A 22,550-nucleotide genomic window follows, 5' to 3' on the forward strand; every position below is an offset into this window, starting at 1 on the left:
ATTCAGTGGGTTCGGTGGATTCGGTGGGTTCTCTGATGGTGCCCATTCCTTTTGTACCGCTTACTGCCCAGTGCCTACATAACGCAACATTCATGACTCAAAGGCCATCTTTTTGGTACCCTCTCCTCACTTTTGCTACTAGTTGAAAAGATTCAGTATGGTCATTCCAAACCCTGTTTTGACAAGTTCTGCTTGTTATTATAATTATGTAATCAAATGTGACATAAACCAATAAAATATGAACATGAAAATGGAGTTGTTGTTTCTACAGAACCTAAGTTCAATTCTTTGAACTGTCACTAAAAGCATGACTGTTGAATTATGTATGGCCACTGTGAAATCATAGAAAACACTTATAAAAGGTTAGAGAGGTTCTGCACTCAGTTTGTTTCATGAGTATCTTTAAGTTCCATTTAACTTTAAAGAAACGAAATTAGAAATATTAGATAGGAACAGGACTGATGTAAGATAAAAATGACTACTGAAATCAGCAGAACCTGGAAAAGAGCCTGTGGTCTGAATCTAAAATAAGCTATATTTCCATTATATCATTTAAATCATACAAAATGATTTAAAATGATTATGTATGTTTCCTGATTCCCCACTTTAACCATTTCATTCAATTAAGTTTTAATTCAAGTTAAGTCTGATCCTCATGAAAGAAAATTCCTGAGAACTAGTGCCTTCTTTGAGGATGGATAAAGGGAAAATAAATAAATGGCATATAATCTGTGCAAGAAGATCTTATAATGAAGGAAAGAATGAACATAAAGATGACTCAAAGAAAATAAAACTACACTTCTGAAAAATTGCTTCTAAAAAAATCTACCATGAAATGTCAGAAAAATTTTTGGCATCCTCAATAGTACGCCTCAAAAATAAAAAGTAATGTACAAGGACAGAAAGAAAAAGAGAAAATGGAAAGGTGAATATTAACAAAATGAAATGAAAAGCTTCCTTCTTGTAATAAGGAAAGATTGTAGGAAAATAAAAGCTGAAAATCCCATTCTGCAGGGAGCAGAAAACCCCCCTGTCACCTCCCATCACCTCCTCATTGGCAGGCCCTATCCTACTCTGGATGCTTTTCATATAGAAACTCATGCAACACTGACAACTCCATAATGGAAGGGGCTGTGTAGCTGTTATCTTCACCTTACAGATTGAAAAGCTGAAGCCAGGGGAGATTCAGGACCTACCCTGGTCACCCAATGGGCCATGTGATGAAGATACACAGTGTAACTTCAGATTTCTCACTTACAAATTGTGCCTCCTTTGGTAATTGTTCATGTGTTTATTCAATTTCACATAAAGTTATACAACTAGCATCTTATTTTGCACATTTCTCTTAATATTCTCCATACACATTACATTTATTTTTCCATTTGGGCAAAAACTTTTCTTCCTTAGCACCCTGTTGCCACCCATCTACCCTTAAACCTCTCTATCCACTCCCTCACATATGTTTCTTGTTCGAAGATCATGCAATATTAATATCACATTTCAAAATAAGATTTTGAATGGAAGACAGTGCAGTACCTAAGCAAATATGAGTCACAGAACATCAGCCTAGCCAACAGAAAGCCTCCAAATGGACTGTATAACTACAGTTCCCGCATTACAAATACCAGCACTGCTTCCTCCCTACCCAAACGTACTAACTCCCTACTAAACATACTAACAAAGCTGGTCTTCTCTACAACTTACTTCTAATAAACCCCAAACAATGAATGTTTAAATAAGCATGCAACAAAAATCAAAACCACAGCCTTGAAAATTCAAGCTTTTTTGAGTTTTCAATGATATTCAAGTATCATTGTAGATACTTAGAATCAATTTGGCTGGACTCAGATGACAAGAAAGAAAAGATAATGTCTGAAGAAGGAAAGGAAATGGGAGGAAAGATCTGGTGGGGTTGAGAGGAGAACAAAACAGTTTCACAGAGAGGAGACATCTAAGATGGGCCTTAAAGGCTGGTATGGAGGTGGGTATTTTCAGAAGAAGCTTATCCATCTTGAATGAGAACAGTTCCTTCGCTGATGAGTGCTGGTGATGTCAGGTATTTACAACCAGACAGTGGATCCTGTGAACTGGATCAGCAGGCGGTGGTTTTATACGCAGGACAGTAAAAGTCCTGTACACCACTTCTAGAGGTATATTTGGCAGGAGCAGAGGAGGGAGATTAAGAGCAGGATTTGGGGACTAGAACTTTCTTAGGATGAGTTGGGAGTAGGGTGTGAAAAAAAAGAAGCTGCAGTCAAGAATAATGAATTAAGTATAATCTCAACACTCTTAGCCAGAGTAGCTAAAAACACCCTTGTAGTATCAGATGCACCACGGATAGGAATAGAGAGGTAGGAGAACTGTATCTGAGGGAAACTGAATTTCATATTTTAATATGGCTCAGATTTCCTTGCCTTTTCCAAATTAATTACTGTGAACACAAAGGTTTTATGTCAACACATAAGAGGTCAGAAATTTAAGTCCCATAGGTATTTTATTCTAGAATTATCAAACTGTAACATTGTGGAAGTTAAAGATCCCACCAATGTTTCCTTAGCTACAAAATGTCAGTGCCACAGCTAATTCATTGACAGACATGCCTTGACAAGTAGCAATAGTGGACTCTGAGCTGTGCTATGTGTAGCTCAGAAAGGCAAGCTGTGCATACTTGTATGGACAGGTGGGAAGGATGGATGTAATAGGCCAGAGGAAACTCAAATGAACTTGGCATTGACCATTCCTACTAGTAAAGGAGACATTATTAGCTAAATTGTGTCTTTGATGTATGAATGATGGAGCTTCTTTAGTAATCTGTTACCACTTCTGCATTAGTTTTGTACTGCTACCTTAACAAATCAGCACAAACCCAGAGGCTTTAAGGACAGCTCTCATTTATTGGAACACAGTTCTGTAGGTCAGAAGCCCACCACTGCATGATGGATTCTCTTGTCAGGGTCTCACAAAGCTGAAATCAAGGTATGGACAGGTTTGTATTTCTTTTTGCAGGCTGTGGGGGAAAATATGCTGCCAGCAATATTCAGAATATAGGTACAATTCATTTCCTTCTATGCTTTCCACTTGTCCCTCCCTCCTATCTCAGGCCTGCACTGGCTGGCTGTCCTCCTTACTTCAAACCTCTCTGAATTCTGCCTCATTGACTTTGTGTAATTCTCTAAGGTCCATCTGGTGATGTCCCTTTTTATGGTCTTCTGATTGGTTAGCTTAATTGCAGAGTTCCTCTGCAAATTCTCTTTTACCACCTATTAAGTGACATATTAGTGAATGGGGACAAAGGTCATGAGGTCAAATTTCTGCCAACCACAGCCCCTAATAGAACTACTTAGCACTGTTCAAACAAGATGCCATTGTAATATCCTCGGTGTTCTCCTTATAAGTATGGCATCATTTCCATATATGATGCCATATATGATCAAAAGAACAAGATGCACAGCTTCTTCCTTCTAAAAAATAGGCAAGGGCTGATGAAGTGGCTCAAGTGGTAGAGCACCCACTTAGCAAGTGTGAGGTCCTGATTTCAAACCCCAGTACGCACCCCCCACAAATTAAAAAACTAGGCAAAGAAAATATTTGTGGCATCTTGCCTGACAAAAACAAAGGTAATGGCCAATGGATAGCTCTGGAGTTTGGAATCTTTTGACCTATGTCAAAAGTAAACTAGAGCCTTGAGGCTGATTAATGTCTATTTAATCAATATCAACTTCTCAATCTAATTCTGTTCAAGGATTTTCTCTTATAAATGAGCAGTAATTCTGAAAGAATTCAAGCATCTTTTAGACACTTATGTTAAACAATAATGAGCAACACAAACAGATTATAATGAGTACTGTTGAATGTGAAGCCTAGGCAGCACTTTATCAACGGGATCTTTTGATTCACAGCTTATAAAATTGAAATAATTTAAAGCATTTTCCCCTCTTGGTTTGTAATGCAAAGTTAGAGTAATAATATGCTCTCCAATTTCATCAAAAGGCTCCCCAGTGTTTCTGCAAGCTCACCATGAAAGAAGTTTGTTTTGAACTTCATTTCCAGGAGTGAGTGGGTGGGAAGTAGTTTCTATATTTAAGAATTATTCTGAATATAGCCTGGATTGAAAATGAAGATTCAATGGCTAATGGCAAATGAGCTCGTTTAAGAATGGTGTGCAGTACATCACTATTACTGGCTGCTGTGATGTAACATTTATGCTAATGATAATTTGCATTAGCATAAATGATCAGGAGTTTTTCTAGAGAGCTGAAGAAGCTGTGCATGATTCACCTTTTATCCCCAAAGTATACAGTGCACAATCGGTACTAAATATGTGTTGAATAGATGAGCTCAAAGTGCATCTCTGCCTCCATTTCAGTCTTCACACTACCTTCAAGTAAGCACACATGGAGATTCTGAGGTATAAGGGGGATCCTTTTTTTTTCTTTTTTTTGCCAAAGGTATTGTGGAATCCTGGTTAAATATTTAAATGCCTGACCTTAGAAGTTAGACCTCGGATCAGAACCTGGCTCCACTATTGAATTAGTTTTCTGGGACTGCCATAACAAAATACCACAGACTGGGTAGCTTTTCCAAGAGAAATTTACTTTCTCACAGTTTTTCACAGTTTTGAAGGCTCTAAGTACAAGAAAAAGATGCAAGATGCCAGCAGGGTTGATTTCTTCTGGGGTCTTTCTCTTTGCCTTGCAAATGACTGCCTTCTTCCTATGTATTCACACAGTTTCTTTCCTCTTTACAGGCACACGTCAGTATCCTAGTCTGCTCTCACAAGGATACCAGCCATATTGGATTCGGGACCACCATGTGACCTTATTTTACCATAGGTCTTTTTTTTTTTTTTTTTAATACAGAGTCATGCTAATGTTGCTCAAGCTGGCCTTGAACCCACAATCCTCTTCTCTTGGCCTCCCATGTGATATGTACCACCACACCCTGCTTCCATCTTTCCTCCTGAAGGGCCATGTCTCCACATAGCATCACCGTCTGAGGTGCTGAGGTTAGGATTTTAATATATGTATTTAGGGGAACACAATTCAACCTCTAACAGCTGCTTTAAACAAGACAGTTTAAGTCTTGGTGAATGAGAGTTTCCTCTTCTTTAAAATAAGGTTTCTACTTGCAGGGGCAAATACTGATGGTTGCTCAAACTTTTGTTTTCCCTTACTAACAAAATCTCATACTTTGGGATGTCAGTGTGTCCTGCTTTCTCTCTGTCTTGCACCATGACCTACTTCTGGCCAATTAAATGTAAGTGGAACTTCAGGTAATAGATGTTGGAATGGCTCTTTAAATGTTATAGATTTATTTGGTCTATATGTTTTGTACTTTGTCTTTTCCTTTGTCTTCCTATCTGGATGTGATGAAATATTGTTGGATACTAATGAATTGTGCCTCTTTCCATATTTCATTTATTAATCAAACACATTACCTTTGTGCCTTGTACCTGTTTGTACCCTTTCCTATTTTTCTACTAATCTTTGCTTTTGATGCATTTCCTCCAAATGCTTAGTTCATTAGTTTGTTTATAATGCTTTTTTCCTATAGAAGTTTTAAACTTTAGTGCAATGAATTTAATTAATATTTTGTTGTAAAACTTTTGTGTTTTGTTTTTAGAAAAGTTACTTTTTTCAAGGCTATAAACATATAGCTTTCAGGATTTTTCTTCTAGTATGACCAAATTTTTATTTTGTATTTATAGATTTAATTCATTTGACAGATATTTTGGTAATTTGAAAAACAAAAATGTTCTAAGCTTTTCTAAATGAACAACTGTTCCAAAATGTTTCAAAACAATTTTGAAAAGAATGATTTTTCCCTATAACGTTGTTGTCTACAGACATGTTTCCACATTCTCATCTGCAATTCTGTCTTTATTACACTTTAGTGAATGTTCGAGTCTCACCAAACCACTGAGACTTCCCATGTTAAGGTCATCGGTGGCCTCTGTGTTGCCAAGGTCAATGGTGTCTTCTCTCTTCTTATCTTACTTGACTCTTGGCATGCTCCACTCTCTTTTCTTGGCTTACAAGACACCAAACTCTCTTGGATTTTGTCCCAGTGTCATTGGCTATATCTTTTAGTTACTATTGCTGGCTCCAGTTCTTTGTCTTTATTTTAAACTCTTGAGTGCTCTAGACTCCCTTTCAGAGCCTCTGTTACCTCTCTATCCACACTCTCTCTAGACTCTCTAGATAATCTCATCTAGGTCTGTATAGATGAGACTATGCCTGGGACAACCTAAACTATAAATCCATCACTGACCTCTTTGGGAAATCTAGATTCTTTTAATTTTCTTCCTGTTTTATGTCAGCACATGGATGTCTAATAGGGGTCTTAAAGTTTACATTGTCCAAATGAGAACTCTGGAGTTTTCCCTTTGCCAACAGGCTCACCAATCAACCCTGCTTATAAAACCAGAAATCTCTGCTGTGCTCTCAGTGCCTCACTTTTTAATGTTCCAAATTCTAGTCACCGTCTCAGGAACAGAATTTTCCCTCTTCGTCTCAGAAATTTTACTTTCTAGTACCACTACTACCATTTCTACATGGCCTGCTGAAGCACTCTTCCATTAGGCTGCCTCAGGATCCACTCACCACAGGAAGCTTTCCTTCTCCCTCCCCTCCCCTCAACTGCCCTCCCCTCCCTTTCTTTCTTTTTTTGTTTTTGCAGTTCTGGAGATCCAACTCAAGGCTTTGTACATACTAGTCAAGCACTCTACCACTGAGCAACATTCCCAGTTCTTGATTTTTTGAGAAAAACTCTCAAAATGTAGCCCAAACTGGCCTCAAACTCATGATCCTCTTGCATCTGCTTCCCAAGTGCTGGGATTATAGGTATGTACCATCATGCTCAGCATTTGTCTAATTTTTATTAGACCACATCACTCCCCTGTCTAAAACCCATTAGTGGCTTCCCATGCCCTTAGAATAAAATGAGAACTCAGCTTGGTCTGGCTCCTGCCTTCTTCTCCAACTTCATCTTGCATTACTGCCCCCTTGTGTGTTCCCACTATGCTTGCCTTATTTCTGTTCTGTGAATCTACCAAGTTGTTCTCTCATAAGTGCACAAAGTCTACTGGCACACTCTTCTTCAGCTCTCAGCATGACTGTGGCTGAAAACCACGACTGTCTCAGAGTCAATGCTACCTCTGGCAGGTCTTTTCTGACTGTAATCAAGCAACTAGCTTTCCCTATGAGGGTCCCTGTTTTAATGTTCAGCAGAGTATTAGTGGTATTTTCTTGTTTGTGTTTTAACTAGTCTCTTCCATCAGTATAATTAAGTTCTGTAAGAGCACTAATGTACTCTCACTCTGTGTCTTGGTCTGTTTTGTCAGCTATAACTGATAGCATAGACTGAGAGGATTATAGACAAAAATTATTTCTCAAGACCTGGAGTCTGGGAAGTCCAAGATCAAGGGGCCAGCTGATGGGGTGTCTGATGAAAGTACACTTTCTGGTTCATAAAAGGCACCTTCCCACTGTGTTCTCACAAGGCAGAAAGAAGAAGGGAGCTGGCAAAAGTCTCTTTTACATGGGCACTAAGTCCACTCATGTGAGTTCTATCCTCATGACCTGGTCACAGACCAAAGGTCCAACTTCCTAAAACAAAATATCACTTTGGGGTAAGGATTTCAACTTATGAATTTTGGGGATACACAGTCTATAGCATCTTTAGAAAAGTAACCCAGCACATAATAAGTGCTCAATAAATAGGTATATTTTTGAAATGCTTATAAATTCCATTATTTATTTTCATAAAAACCTACTTTTATTATTAAAGCTTTGTAGATACTTTAATATTAGTAAACACTACTCTCTTCTCATGAACATTGTTCTTTATCAATATTGCCTTTTCTAAGGTTGGGAAGTACATGTTTGACATGAATTTCATACAGAGTTTATTGTATTTCACATTAAGCTTTGTTGAAACTTTTATTGGTATTATTTTGAATTTATAGAGTAGTGTGAGGAAAAGTGACATGTGTACAGTACTAAGGCTTCACATTTAAAACAGTGTGCATATCTTCACTTATTTAAATACTGTATTTGTGCCTTTAGATTTAGATCTATAGTTTCATTTTTATCAGTTTTGGAGTCCTTTATAGAAAATGATGCATTTCCAAACTGTTGGGAGTATATTTTTTTTATCATAATAATTTCTAGTGTATAGGATAACTATTTTACTTAGACATTTTTGAGGTCTCTTATTTGATCTAACAATTTGTAGGTAGTTTCTTTGATTTTCCAAAGGAGATGATCTTAGTATTGTCACATTTTCTTAATATTTCCACTTTTAAAAATACCATATTGTATTAGCTGAGATCTCTAGAAAAATGCTCAATGACAATACTACTGTGGGGACCTCTGTTTTACCCTATGCTTTCATGGAACTACCATTAAGTAGGACGTTTGATCTAAGTTCCTGGTAGAAATCCTTTACCAAATTAAACAAGTTTCCTCTGTAGTGCTTCTGTAATTAAAAAAATAGCCTTTTAAATAATATTTTGAGAAACCAGCTTTATAATATGAGCTAAAATTGGTAATCGGTTTTAGGGGAAATCATATAATGGTTTAATAACAACAATTTCTAATTACTGAGCTTCCTTTATGAGAGCAGAGTACTTAATATTTTTGATACGTTATTCCTAACTGACAAAGACTTCTACAAGGTGGAACATTTTTCACTATTTTAAAAATGAGGAAATCTTGGCTCAGAGACCCAAGTAATTTATCACAGATCACAAAATCTAATAAGTAATTAAGAAGGGATTTATACCCACTGTATCTAGCTCCAAGACCCACACTCCTCCCACCATGTTCCATTTTTAATTTAACATATTAAACCAAGTCTTTCAATGTGAAGAAAAGATAACAAATGTACACTGTGTTTATAGCTAATTGATAACCATACACAAAGAATTTCTATCTTGATATCAGTTTTGAAGGAGATTTCAAAGTAGGAAAACCATGGCGACTTGGTTTCATCACTAACACCTATGCCTTTTATAATCAATGGCTTACACTGAGGTGAAGAAAGCAAAGTCTTGGAACACCTATTTGAGCAGGTCAATTAACACAATGGATTACAGAAGAGAGATGGAAAAACATCTCAAGAGCTGAAAAGATGGTCCACAACAGGCATGAAAATCTCAAATGATTTCAAGTAATGATTGACCCTTAGATTAAAAAAAAAAAATCTTCAAATGCACTCAAATAGGATATGAGTAACCATAGTCCCTGTGAAAAAGGCCTAGTGGTTTAAGCTAACTTGGTATCATGTGGTTGCCAGGTCTACTCAACACAGTTTTGGGATGTGTGAATTTCATCATTATTAACCATACCAAAAGGTCAGTAGAACCACTCTCCATATCTGGAAATACATACTTAGTTCTAGTAGTTTTATTTTAATTGGTTGTAACCTAGTGATGAGAGCAGTCACAACTAGGTATTTTTTTCATTGCCCAGAAGGAAGAAAATCTCAGAGGCAATAAGAAAGCCAAGACTTCCCATTATGATTAGATAACTCTTTGGGAATAGGGAGTCTGCAAAACAATGTATTCTTTATGGGCTCAACCTCAATGGAATTGGAATATCCTCCAATAAAAAAGCCATTATCCTTTTTTTTTCTTTGTGCAATCTAAGAGCTGTGATCTTTACTTACCGCCACCCCTGTCTTGTAGAGGAGGTAATGTACCGTCTGTGTGACGTCAGCGGCATGCATTAAGTTATGGTAAGGGTTTTTATGCTTGTTGTATCCTACTTCCAAGGCCTCCACAAATGAGACGAGGGCAGAAATGGGGATCTGAAAGAGAACAGCAGGCTGAATTCACTAAAGACTAAGTGTCTTCAAGTGAAGCAGCACAAGTTTAAGATACTCTGCCTGCCCTTTGTCTAGAGGCAAAACACATCACATGAAGAAATTACAACTTTTCATGCTTAATAAAAATCACAGGAGAAACTGCAGATAATTTGAAAATCTAGTGTGATCCCTGACTGAAGACAGTTGGCCTTGCAAATTGTTCTTTAGTTCTGAGTTCTGAGGAATGATCTAGAATCATCTCAAAGACATTTAATTTTATTCACATGTAAACCAATAACTTTTGATGCACATGTAGAAAACTAAGCTATTGGTGACTATGTTAATTTTCTGTATTTCTTTGTCCTCATCTATCCTTAAATAGTATTCCTCCCCAATCCCAAGGAGGCAAAGATGCTACACAGGACACCAAACAATGCAGTAAGGTAATACCGAGAGACACAGAAATAATACTAGTAAGTAGCACAAGTTTGTGGAACTTTTTGTGATGTACCATCAAAGGAATAAGACCTTATAAACTTTGAGTCACAAATAATAGATTGCTAAATAAGAAGTGTAAGAACATACTATGTTACTACCACATATGACAGACTGTTTCACCGTGGCTTGGGTACTGAGTTTTGTTTTTTCCATATATCCAGTGCATATGATCACTTTATTATTTATTTATTTATATTGGTCAGTGCTGAGGATTGAACTCAAGGCCTTGTACATGTGAGGCAAATGTTTTGCTACTGTGCTACACTGTCAAACCTCAATAACTGCTTTTAAAGGACATGCCTTTCAGGAAGTCAGTGTTTCCATTGATAAAGGTGGCAGCTTGTGTCTATTTCACAGTAATTTTGTAACAAAATTTTTGTTTTCCCACAAACACATATGATATGATGCATTCATTTATTTCTCAAGTCATAAAAGACTTGACTCTTTGCTCAGATCTACTATTATCTTAGAATAATGTCTCCAACTGGCCTAAGTGCTTTTCTATCTCAAATATGTATCATACAAATGGCTTCCTTTTCCATGTGGCAGAAAGTGAAGCACAACTGCAAAATGCTATATACAAAACAGGAGGACCCTATAAACATTCATTGTCCTAACCTTCTAAATCAATGCCATGGTGTAAAATGAATTGTGTAGTCCAAGGCAGAAGGAAAAGAGAGGGTGTGGTCACTGGAGATTAACAATCACGAGTAAGAAAAACTAAGGGAAATGCAAATACACCATTCTTCCTTAGCACATTCTTTCATGGTTACCATTGTACATTTCTACATGTTTTTAAATGGCCTTAAAGAGTTCAGAGATGAATTCATTATTACTTTTAAAAAGTGGTGATCCAGGAAACCCGGGGCCATTGAATTGCTCTTTGGAGGTCTACGAGCCCATAAAACACTAAGTGAAAGCATGTGTATGTGTACAGGGCTTTGTTCCAAGAAAAAGGTCTCCAGCATCCAGATTTTTGTATAGACTGCTGGTACACAACAAATGAAGGACCTACGAACCACTGCTGTAAAGTATTTATGGTCATGTAAGAAACATGTCTTCCAATACACAGTCCTTAGGGAAGTGATAAAGCACTACACTGATGTTGCATAGAAAAAGAGCTGCGTTTTCCAGAGTCTCATCTACCTGATGCCAGAAATCCAAGGAGCTCAGTCAAGACAGAGATCAACAGGATGCATAGACAGGTTGTCTTGAAGACCTGGCCCAACCTTGGGAACCCTGTGTGACGGCTGGAGGGGTTGAGTGGACTAGACACAGGAGACAATTTATGCTCTTTATTTATTTAAAGTGAAGAATTAATCTGAAGCATGAGTGGCTGGGAAATGCCAATGGTCTGTCACTGATGATAAGTGAGAGCATTTGTCTGAATAAGCCACAGGGTGGGAAAAATGTTTACAGAGGCAGCTCATTCACTCTGTCTCTGTTACTGCTTCGGACAGCAGTACTAGACAGTACACACTCATGTACTGTCTAGTGATGACAGTACATCACAGTCATGAGATGGGGGCAGCAGATGTGGGGGAGATTGGCTCTTTCTGGTTTTGGGTGGTGCTTCTAGGAAGAACAAAATCTGAACAGGCTTCTCCAGTTTCTGCCTGCCAAGAAGATGCACCAGCCATTGTGGAATGAAGTTTTCTCCAGGAAGAATGCACAGAGCTGCCATCACTATGATGAACCCTGAGCTGCTCAGAACAGTTAAAAGGATTCTCTTGGTCTTAGACCAAAAGTCATATGAGGATGGACAAATGTATGCAGTTTATCTTTTTAATGAGGTACTGGCCTTAAAACGGCTGATCAGATCATAGCGTGTGAGGAGTTCATAGAAAATGAATTTCAGGGCATGATCACCACTGGCCTCGTTGAGGGAAAAGACGTCAAAGGACCACTTGTCCACATCCTGCAGAACAGGGCAGGGAGAAAGAATGTATTAGCTCACAGTCATTGACATGGTTGCCAATCTCCCCACCTTCAAGGTTGCCTGAAGTCCTTACCTGAGATTCCATAACCCAAGACTCTAATATACTTACACCTTCAATTTCTTTTCAATCCAGCAGATCTATTTAGCATTGCCAAAACATTAAATAATCTTATTACTTAGCAGCAACAGACATAATTTATTGAGTACATCACATGAGATAGGTGGTAAATATGTAATACATCCTGAAAACAACTGTAAGTGGTAGGAATTATTAGTCACATAGTAAGTGCTCAGGAAATAAGTGGGGTAAGAACACAAACACATGCTTCCCAACAATGCCTAACCTCAAGGGACTACTTCTAAAAAGCCAATCAGCTGCTGGTGTTGAGTTCATGACCACCTAAGGTACATCCCTTCTCTAAATTTCTCTCCAGCCCCAAAACACTTTCCAATGACTTTCTTCTTAGTCCACAGTTGAGAATGTTAACTCATTGAAAAGTGTTCAGAAACATGGATGCTATAGAATACAAAATAATATGTCATGTCCATCTAAAATGCTGAAGCCAAGGAGAAACTATTTGTTTTACAGGACAGAAAAAATGCTGCCATTTCTGGAGTCACTAATCTGGAGAATTAGCTCTCAAATCTGTGCACCAGTTTACCAGAGAGAGAAAAAATAAAATAAACACACCATGCCTTATATACCATGAACAAGTTCTTATTTGTCCACAAACAGCTACTCCAAAATACATGTAAACATTATCTAAAGTGCCTTTGTTGTAGAATAACCACTAGTTTTGGACATAGAAAACAAAGGTATGTTAAAACAACAGTCATTTGGTTTTGCATGGTGTCAAGACTCTTATTTCTGTAGTTAGACAAGTACTAACTTGAGCTTGATAATAAGTTCCATGAGAGACCACAAAGACTACAGGCAATGGGTCAGGGTAGCATCCTGGCAGAGACCTTGGCATCCAGGAACTGCTGACATGACTTTTACTCTATACCCCAACTTGACCCACCCATCCCAGTCCTGTCGTTGTGTAACTCTTCCAGCCTTCAGATCCATCCCAATGCCAACAAGGGCCTCTCTTATAGAAGCCAGGGAAAGCAGTCATAGATAAGAAAAAGTTTCCAAAATGATCTCAATTGAATTGTTTCATTTCACATTTAATGGTAATCTCACTTCAATCTTCAAGAATTACCCTTTCATGAAAATAACTAAAGAGATAGCTATAAGTATTGAGTACATTTCTTGGGCTGTACACTGTGCAAAGTCTTTTTTTCTTTCTTTTATTCGCACACATTAAATTGTACATAGTAAGGAATTTCATCATAACACTTCCATATGTGCATTGAATGTACATTGATTATACCCTCTGTTACTTTTTCTTACTGTGCAAAGTCTTTATATACATTTGCAAAACCTCACAATCCTAGAAAAAGGTGTTATTTCACCCAGTCTGCTAGCAGCTTCAAAGATGATATGAAATGACAAATGCCATGCAGTAAACCAGATAATAATTCTACAGGCAGCCACTAATGACCTCATTGCTGACAGATCACACTGTACACTCAATGAATTTGTGCTGTGACCCAAGCCTCACTCCTAAATACCCAGCAAGGGCCCAGGCTATAGACAGCAAGGTCAGCTCAGGTTTACTCGGGGTTACTGTACTAGCATGGCCATGAGTCACAGCCATTGTCTAATCCTGAAGAAAAGGTCACTGACCACTCAGGAGGTTGGAAAATGCTTGGTTATGACTGAAAATTATTAATCTTAGTTTCTAGGATGAATAAAAAAACTATCATGGGAAATAAAGAGATTTATCACAGTCAAGAGCCAAGATTTATTCTGGCTACCAGTCCTTAGAGAAATGGGACAGTGAGTAAACACATCATGGAGGAGGTTCTCTTTGGCCCCTCACTTCAGAGAAGTCTTCACAGTAATTCTCAAATTTTAATGTCATTCTAAACTACTTGTGGGCTCACCAGAAATAATGATGGGGCGGGGGACAGAACTCTGAAGAATCCTGGGCCTTGAGTCTGCATTTTAACACCCAGTTTAATTGCCTTAAGTCATTCTTCATTTACCAAAATTTTCCCAGGGACAATTCCCATGGAGAAACTATGTGAACTTCCATTTACTGCACCCTCAAGGAAACCTGAAATTTTGCTCACTTCCTCTCACTTTAAACCTGGAGTTTATCCAAGGTGTCACTTCCCAAGTCACAGGATGGCTACTTTTCTAAAACAGACGGCACCCTACCCCAGAAGACTGTAGATAAAATAACTCAAATTAGTAGCTAATAACTACTAAATGGAAAAAGGAAAAAAGATTCAACCTATTTCAAATTTAAAGCTGGGAGATGGTTAATTATTCTTACTCACATGTCATGTTATGCCATGTCCTGCTGTGAACCACAAAAGTTAAACTAACAGTAGCACAGTGGTTATTTTATTGAATCGTATTCTTTCAATATTGGGGGAAATTTTCTACAACAGAAATAAATACTAGTGATTTCATATAAACTCCTGTCAGTGAGATGCAAATAACCTTTTCCCTAAAAAAAGGAAAAGAGGATCTATTTCTGTGGTCTTGCCAAGTCACCCCCAATCCATTGAAAATCAAAAAGGAGTCTGGGAAAGTGGGAAAAAAGTATGTTATAAAAAGATTCTGAACTTCTGGTGCATGCTTGTAAACCCAGGCACTTAGTAGGCACAGGTAGGAAGATCATGGTCAAGAGGCCAACCTCAGCCAAAAGTCAGGGAGACCCTAACTCCAAAAAAAAAAAAAATAGTTGGTATGGTGGTGTACATCTGTAATAACAGCTACTTATGAGGCAGAGATAGGAGAATCATGGTCCAGGGTCAGCCCTACAAAAGCACAATACCCTATCTGAAAAATAAACTAAAGCAAAAAGTGCCAGGGTTATAGCTAAAGTGCTAGAGTGCCTGCATAGCAACCTTGGCCCTGAGTTCAAACCCAAGTATTGCAAAAACAAAAAAAAATGTGGTTTGAATTTTCCAAGTCAACAAAGGACAAGATCAAGGGAAACAGCTCTAGTCTAATGTACATATCACCAATATATGTGGAGAAGGGTAGCAATTTAGAGTTAGTGCTTGCTTCTGGTGTGAAAGGTACTTAGGTACCTTTCCTCAGAAAGACAACATGTGTGCATCTGAAATTTCTTTTTGCTAAGTAAAAAAAAAAAATAACAATTTGTGCACATCACAGGTTGTTCCACACTTTTAAGTTATTCTGCATAGAAAAAAGGCTACAATTTGGAAGAAACATTCTCATAAATGTCTGAGTATCATATGCCCACTTATGTTTGTGTTTATGATAAAGGAAGAAATTAAAGATTAAAATGTGCTTTTAATGTTCCTAAGACTTTCACTGAACATTTCAGGTTCAATTATGAAAATCAATGCAATTTCATAGTGTGTGTTATGAAACATCAGATCTCAAGAAGTGATTCTGTTGATTAAGTGGAAAATATCACTATAAATTGCACTGATGTATTGGGCATTAGAGTGGGAGCTGGGGAGGTATGAGAGAAAACATATGGATTCTTGCTGCATCCTTCCTTCTCTTAAGATGAGAGAAGAAACAAAGAGACAAAATATAAACACAAAAAAAAGGAGAAACGATAATTGTGTTTGTGTGTGTGTGTGTGTGTGTGTGTGTATAGTTTCATGAATTTAGCTAGTGAATGTCCCTGAGACAAGAAGAACTATAAATAGGTAATCAAGATGTCCCTAAGGACTCTTCCCTGACATGAAACTAAGAACCACTCCCACCCCCAATTTCATAAATAGGTAATTATCTTTTGAAAAACATTGTCCAATCCTATTTTTTTTCAGTTTTTACAGAAAGAACAACAGCTTTAGCAGAAGACACAATCCAAGACGTCCCTGAGCAAGTAGACCAATTCCATGTGTAGACAACATGCAATGTCAACCAGCCCAGTGAGCCTGGATCCTAGATCCAGAGCCAGATCAGGCTTGGCACATCTGGAACACCTTCAGACCAGTAGATGTGAATCAGCAGTTGCCTGAAGGAATACTTCTGTTTGGAGGCTTTTAGAGATATTCTGCATAATTTTAAGAGTTTGTTTCATTAGAAGTAATTCTGAAGGATTTACCACAATTTAAATTCAAACATTTTTTTGACTTCCCATGTACCACTTGGCTCAGTGCAAGTCCTGGGAAGAAAACAGGATAAATGGAGTAGACAAGGGTTTGGGGGCACCTGTTCAGGAAGTAAAGTGTTACCAAGAGCTTACCATGTATTGGAAAACTGTTCTCAAAATTTAGTTCTGTGTCTAATTAACTCTGTTTTTTCTTCCCTTAAACCTTACTTTCTTGATTTCTATAATGGACTTAGAATGTGTGTAATCAGGCAATGATACAATTACAATCACCAAAAGAACCTCCTAATATTTAATATTTTTACCATAGCACATTTGATCTCCTATGGCCAAAGTTAGATGAATCTCATAATGCCAGATCACTGTATATGCTAGGTGAAGAGAGAAAAGCAAAACCTACATGGAGTGAGAATTTTTTAAAAATTAAGAAAATGAAGACTGAAAATACAAAATATCATTAAAACAGGTACAAAAATGGCAATGAAAAATTGAAGTCAGGAATAACTGAGAAAAGAACTGCAAGTGAAAGCCTTCTATTTTCTAAGAGGAAATTTAACTGTACTTTTTAATGAGGTACTATGTCCATTGTAAACCTTTTCATTGGTTTTACCTTTAATGCTTCAATAACAGCAGGCGGGTAGCTCAGTCCAACCATATTTGATGTCCGTCTATACATTCTGGCAAAGTCAGAGAGGAAAAATTCAATGTGATTCCATATACATATATATATATACACACATATATACATACATATGTACGTGTATGTATGTGTATATATATATACACATACATGTTATATATATATATATATATATATACATAAAGATTTTCAGCTCATGGACTTATACAATTTGCTAATAAATAATGAGAGAAGTCAGGTCATCCAGTGACTTGAACTTAAAATCACTTGAAGGTCTTAAATGGCCTTATTGTTAAATTCAAAAGAAATTAAAGCAATCTCAAACACATGAACTACTAGAAATGGAAAAATAAATTAAGTCTATGTGCCCCAGGTTGGAAAGAAATTATTAAAAGAGGTCACCTGTTCTGTCAGAAAAAATGATTGCACTGAAGAGACAGTATGCACTATAGTACAGTGTAGTACTTGAACCTGAATGAAGAACTACTGTGGGCAGCCCATTTGGAAAAGCTTATTCTGTATACTATAAAAATAAGCTGAAAAAAATGTTCCAGGTGAACCCTGAACTCTCCATGGCATTTCTAAAACATGTAATTGTGCAATAGGTATTATAGGAACAAAAAAATCTATTTCTGTGGGAGAGGACAATTTGGTCTCAAAGGCTATGAAAATTGGAGTATCATAGGGAACTCACACCCTTTAATGAGCTGTCCCCCTGGGTCAGAAACTTCAAAGCACCCCTGACCTGTTTCTGGTCTCAAAGTAGAAGCCATCTACTTATTTCAAAGGATAATGGTTAGATGACTTCCTTCTTTCCAAACTGAACTCAAATTAAATCATCTCTGGCTAACAAAAAGAATTTTGAGCAAAAGAATAAACTTATCCTAATGATGTCACAGAGATTATAATAGATATGTTTTTGTCATTTCTCACTCAAAGTCTATCTGTTTCTACCCAGAAATTTCTGTATTTATAACAAGTGGCTCAAATGGTAGAGCACCTGTCTGGTAAGTATAAGGCCCTGAATTCAAACCCCAGTACTAGGAAAAACAAAACAAAACAAAACCTACTGGAATCAAAGCTTCCAGTTATTGGAAGCTGGTGTTCCTTTTGCTGCTTTGGTCATTGAATGATAATGGCATCTTTACCTCTCCACAAATATTCCAGCCTGCACTGCATGCACAATGCTCTTGAACCTGGGCTTCTCCTCACTCCTTCTGAGCATCATCCCCATCTGTCGCGTGAAGGTGGAAGCCAGCCAGTCTCGGACCTCAGAAGGCACAGAATCTGACTGAATGTCACTGAGCTCATCCTCTGTATCCAGAAGTCGCCTGTATGCAAGAAACATAACCATGACATTGCAACTGAATCTGAAGTTAGAGTTCTGTTTAAAATATCAGTTCCTCTCCATCCAATATGCAATATAAGTACAAAGAAACTAATTAAAAAGTAGAGTATGAGTTTGTTAAGGCTTGGGAAAGCTCACATTGATGTTACAGCATGGCTCTCTTGACGAGATTGAATGATATAGTTTAACTGTTGAATGGCTTGGTCCCCAGCCAGTGACACAACTGGGAAAGAGTGGAACTTTGAGAGCCTAGTGGGAGGTCATCAGACCATTAGGGGCATGCCCTTGAATGAGATAGTGGGGATCAGCCTCTGTTCTTCCTCTCTTTCACTTCTCAGCTATAAGGTGAACAGCTTTGATCCACTACCCACTCCCACCATGATATGCTGCCTTGACACAGGTCCAAAATCAATGAGGCCAATTGATCATGGACTGAAACTTCCAATGACTGAATGTAAAATTTTTCTCTTTATAAGTGGATTATCTCTAATATTTGGTATAGTGAAGAAAAACTGACATTCTGAACAAAAGGAAAAGAGGAGTTAAACCCACTCCACCTCAGGCTCCCCAGGTGACAGATCCATGGCACTCAAGACACACAGTATCCTTATCCTTGAAGGTCTGTGGAACTTGAGTGAAATTTGAGTGAAATTTAAATCATCTTTTAAAAATGCATTTACAAGGAGGCTTAAATAACTTCATGGATGGACCATGTATCATTATTTTGGTCAAAAAATGAATGCTTAAAGACTTGACAAAGCATTACCCAAATCACAGCAACCCAATTCTCTACAGTAATGATATTAAATGATGATAGCCTTTCTAATTCAGAAGGATGCAGCAGAAATTTAAATGTCTAAATTCAAGCAACATTTCTTTTAAAAATGCAGTTTAAATTTGAGCACAATAAGTTTAGCCATCTATTGGTCATGTTTTGCTGATTTGTCAAACTTGTTCATAGGTAAGACCCTTAGGAAGGAACATAAATTTTTGTGTTATAATAAAACCTAAAATTGTATTTTATATTATATTTACCTCTACTGAAAATAAACATTGTAAAAGTAGGAATCAATGCAAAAGTACTTTTTCCTTTAGTTACATAAATTGGGTGAAGAGGAGAAAATACACAATTTGCAAAAGACTGTGACATCAACTTTCCTTAAATTAGTAACAAAGGATATCACTACCAAAATAAACCACGCAATCCTTAGATTACAGGGAAATACTTTCAGATTGGAATTTGCCAAAGAAAAGTAAGACATCATAAATATTGATAGAGAAGCCTATCTGAATTAAGGGAAAAAAGCCTTTTATAGTCAACATTTCAACACTTTTTTCAAGACAAAATCAATTTTGTTCCTTTCAAACGCATGTTTAATTGTTTAAATACTTTTGGATAGTTCAAGTGGAAATGTCTGGTAAGAAAAAAATCAGTAACACAGGCAAGACTGAAGAAGGAGTACAAGACACTTAGGACAGCAAGAGTTTCTTAATCATTTCAGGAGCCTCCAGGTACTAAGGGGTATTGCCAATCAAAATCAGCACAATTTGTAGACTGATATTAATAACATGCAATAACTATAGTAGAACTCTACATTTGATCAAAATCTTAGCAGATGTTTTAGAATCGTGTTTTCTCCTGTTAACTCACTCACTTCATAGTCCAAATGATCCTGTGAGATAAGTTCTATCAGGACCTTTTACAAATGAGAAGGTACAGAGGGGAACAGACTTGCCCACATTTGCTCCCATTTGTTTGTGAAAACTAATGCTCCAAGTCAGGAATTTAACAATATTCCATAACTGCCATGGGGGGCTGTTTTTTAAAAAGCTACTTAACAGAAAATTTAGCATCACTTCACTAATCTCTGTCTTCAGCTTACCTGGTTTCATCAATGTATACAGATTCCAGCACTGTGGCTGCATATTCCAAATTCTTCTTAAGGTCTACCACGGAAGCTTCCCCTCTCTCTAACTGTTTAACCAAAGATCGTAACCTGTGAGAAAAAAATGGTATGATTTCATTAGAATAGAGGAATCAAAGAATAATTCTACAGTTACTACATTTTTGCAGTCATTGAATGGTCTTATTTATTCCATCTGAAAGGAGAACAACTATGGGTCAAAGAAGCAAGTTATAAAATAAATTCATACATTTTTTTGCCATTGTAAAACAAGAGCAAAAATGTTCTCATCAACTTTGTCTGACCACTTCCTATACTTTCTAACTACCTTTCATTTTTAAGAATGCCCAAATCATCAATGATTTTACTTTCTCTTGGTTTTTTATTGGGTTGGTTCTAGTTGGATGTAGTAAAGTGCAGTTCACAGCAATAGCACCAAACACCTCTTGAGATTCTCTCTGTTGAAAGCACTTTGGCTAGCACTGGCTATAAAGGACAGCAACCCCATGACCTGTACAGGTTTTAAGGTCTGTCTTAAGGTATAGACCTCCACCATAGCCATAGAAGGCTGCATTTTACTGGACAGGAAGAATCCCTCTAAGAGCAGATAAACACTCTTATTAAAAAAGAAAGAATTGCAGAGAGTCCAAGGGAAATAATAAAATATGCTTTTCTCATATTCATGTGAACATTATTTGCACAGAGAAGAACTTATTGTATATGAAAGCAATAAAATGCCTGAAGATGATCAAAGTGCAGTAACTGGGATTATATAAATACCACAGATCTGGATAATCACAGGCAACCAAATAAGGAAAATTCTAGTACAATAATTGATTACTGTCAAGTGTCCATTTCCAATTGGTTTATGCAATTTTTCCTCACCTTCCTGACTTCAAATATCCTCAAACTTGCATAGAGAATAGATTGGTTTCTTGGCAAGGTATAAACTACTCCCCTCCTGATCTTTATGAAAATGACCACAAAAAAGAAACCCTGAAAATTTTGGACTAATCTTGAAAAATAGGCAAAAGGGCAGACTACACAGAAGAAATTTCCAGAAATCTTCATGGTATAAAACGGATGAGATATGTCTTAATAATCTCCAACATGCAAAAGGGAAATAAGCAGAAGATGTCAGCAGAAGCCTCTGCAAGCTCATAGGTGAAGGTAAGTCTTGTGAGTCCCCTTAGCAATAGTAAGAAGTATTCTAGGTTTTAGAGGCAATGCTGGACAGAATGTTGGCATGGAAGTGCTTGCCAGTCACACACAGTAGACAGCCTGTCTGCCAAAGGCTGGGGAGACTGCAGCACAAGCCCTGACTGCTGTTCCAAATAAGGATTGAAAATCCTTTAGCAAAATACATTCCTGGCTAAATCTGTCTCCAAATCTGAGTCTCATCTCAAGGGGCCCAGCTAACAAACCCTAGGATGTTTGAACTCTCAACTGGCAAAATCAAGTCATAATAATTTAAGCATTTAAAAAATGTCTGCCTTCAACTGGATTCTATCAGGAATTTAGCACGAATTTCTGATGAGGACCCATCTTAATCCTTAACCTCGAAAAGGAAAGGACAAAATTTAAAAGAAGAAATGATGGAAATTATGACCAACAGAAGGAAGAATGAGAAGGTCCTATATTTGGATAATAGGACTTCCATAGAAATAAACAAACACACACAGCTTTAATCAAAATAAGTTTTTGTAGGTTAAAGTAAAACCTGGATAAGCATGTAAAAAGGGATCAAATAGGACCAGAAAAAAAAAGAAAAGAAAATATCCAGCATGTGCTATTACAATTTTTGATTCCAAAGAATAAAGGAAAGAACTTGAAATGCTTTGAGAAAATAAAACATATTGCTTCAAAGTAACAGAAATTCAAGCTAGCCATAGACTTCTACCATGTCAAACCCCAGAAAGTAATTTAACAGATAGTTTTTGAAAATAATCTGGCTGTACTAAAGTATCTATATCTAAATCTAGTAGAGTTGACTTGTGAAGCCAACAAAGATATTCTCAGGTGTCAACAAGTTCAAAATGTTATCATTCATATACTTTCCAGATAACAGAAACCAAAACAAACTTTATTTGTCCACTCCAGGACAGCAGTCTTCCAACACTGTGCATCCATGCCTCTCTAGCTAAATGGACTGTGAGTTCATAGACTGTATTTAACTTCCAATCTTTTCAAAATAGACAACCGGTTTCAAAAGGTTCCTGCACAAAGTGCTGGTAAACCATACTGTTAATAATACAAGGAC

The 22,550-nt window shown here is 37.2% G+C and overlaps 1 protein-coding gene across 12 annotated transcripts in view; it reads right to left on the reverse strand.

Moving 5' to 3' along the window:
- Pde1c (phosphodiesterase 1C) overlaps positions 1-22,550 on the reverse strand; it is a 486,798-nt gene that overhangs the window by 86,575 nt on the left and 377,673 nt on the right. For all 12 annotated transcript variants that reach the window (XM_074065259.1, XM_074065258.1, XM_074065266.1 and 9 more), the window contains 5 exons: positions 20,270-20,383; positions 18,187-18,369; positions 17,009-17,075; positions 12,107-12,223; positions 9,670-9,810 (listed from right to left, as the gene is read on the reverse strand). In XM_074065259.1, the coding sequence (XP_073921360.1) occupies positions 9,670-9,810; positions 12,107-12,223; positions 17,009-17,075; positions 18,187-18,369; positions 20,270-20,383 (622 nt within the window). The remainder of the gene's footprint in view (positions 1-9,669; positions 9,811-12,106; positions 12,224-17,008; positions 17,076-18,186; positions 18,370-20,269; positions 20,384-22,550) is intronic.

Source organism: Castor canadensis, chromosome 2 (assembly GCF_047511655.1).
Source record: "Castor canadensis chromosome 2, mCasCan1.hap1v2, whole genome shotgun sequence".
NCBI classification, from domain to species: Eukaryota; Metazoa; Chordata; class Mammalia; order Rodentia; family Castoridae; genus Castor; species Castor canadensis.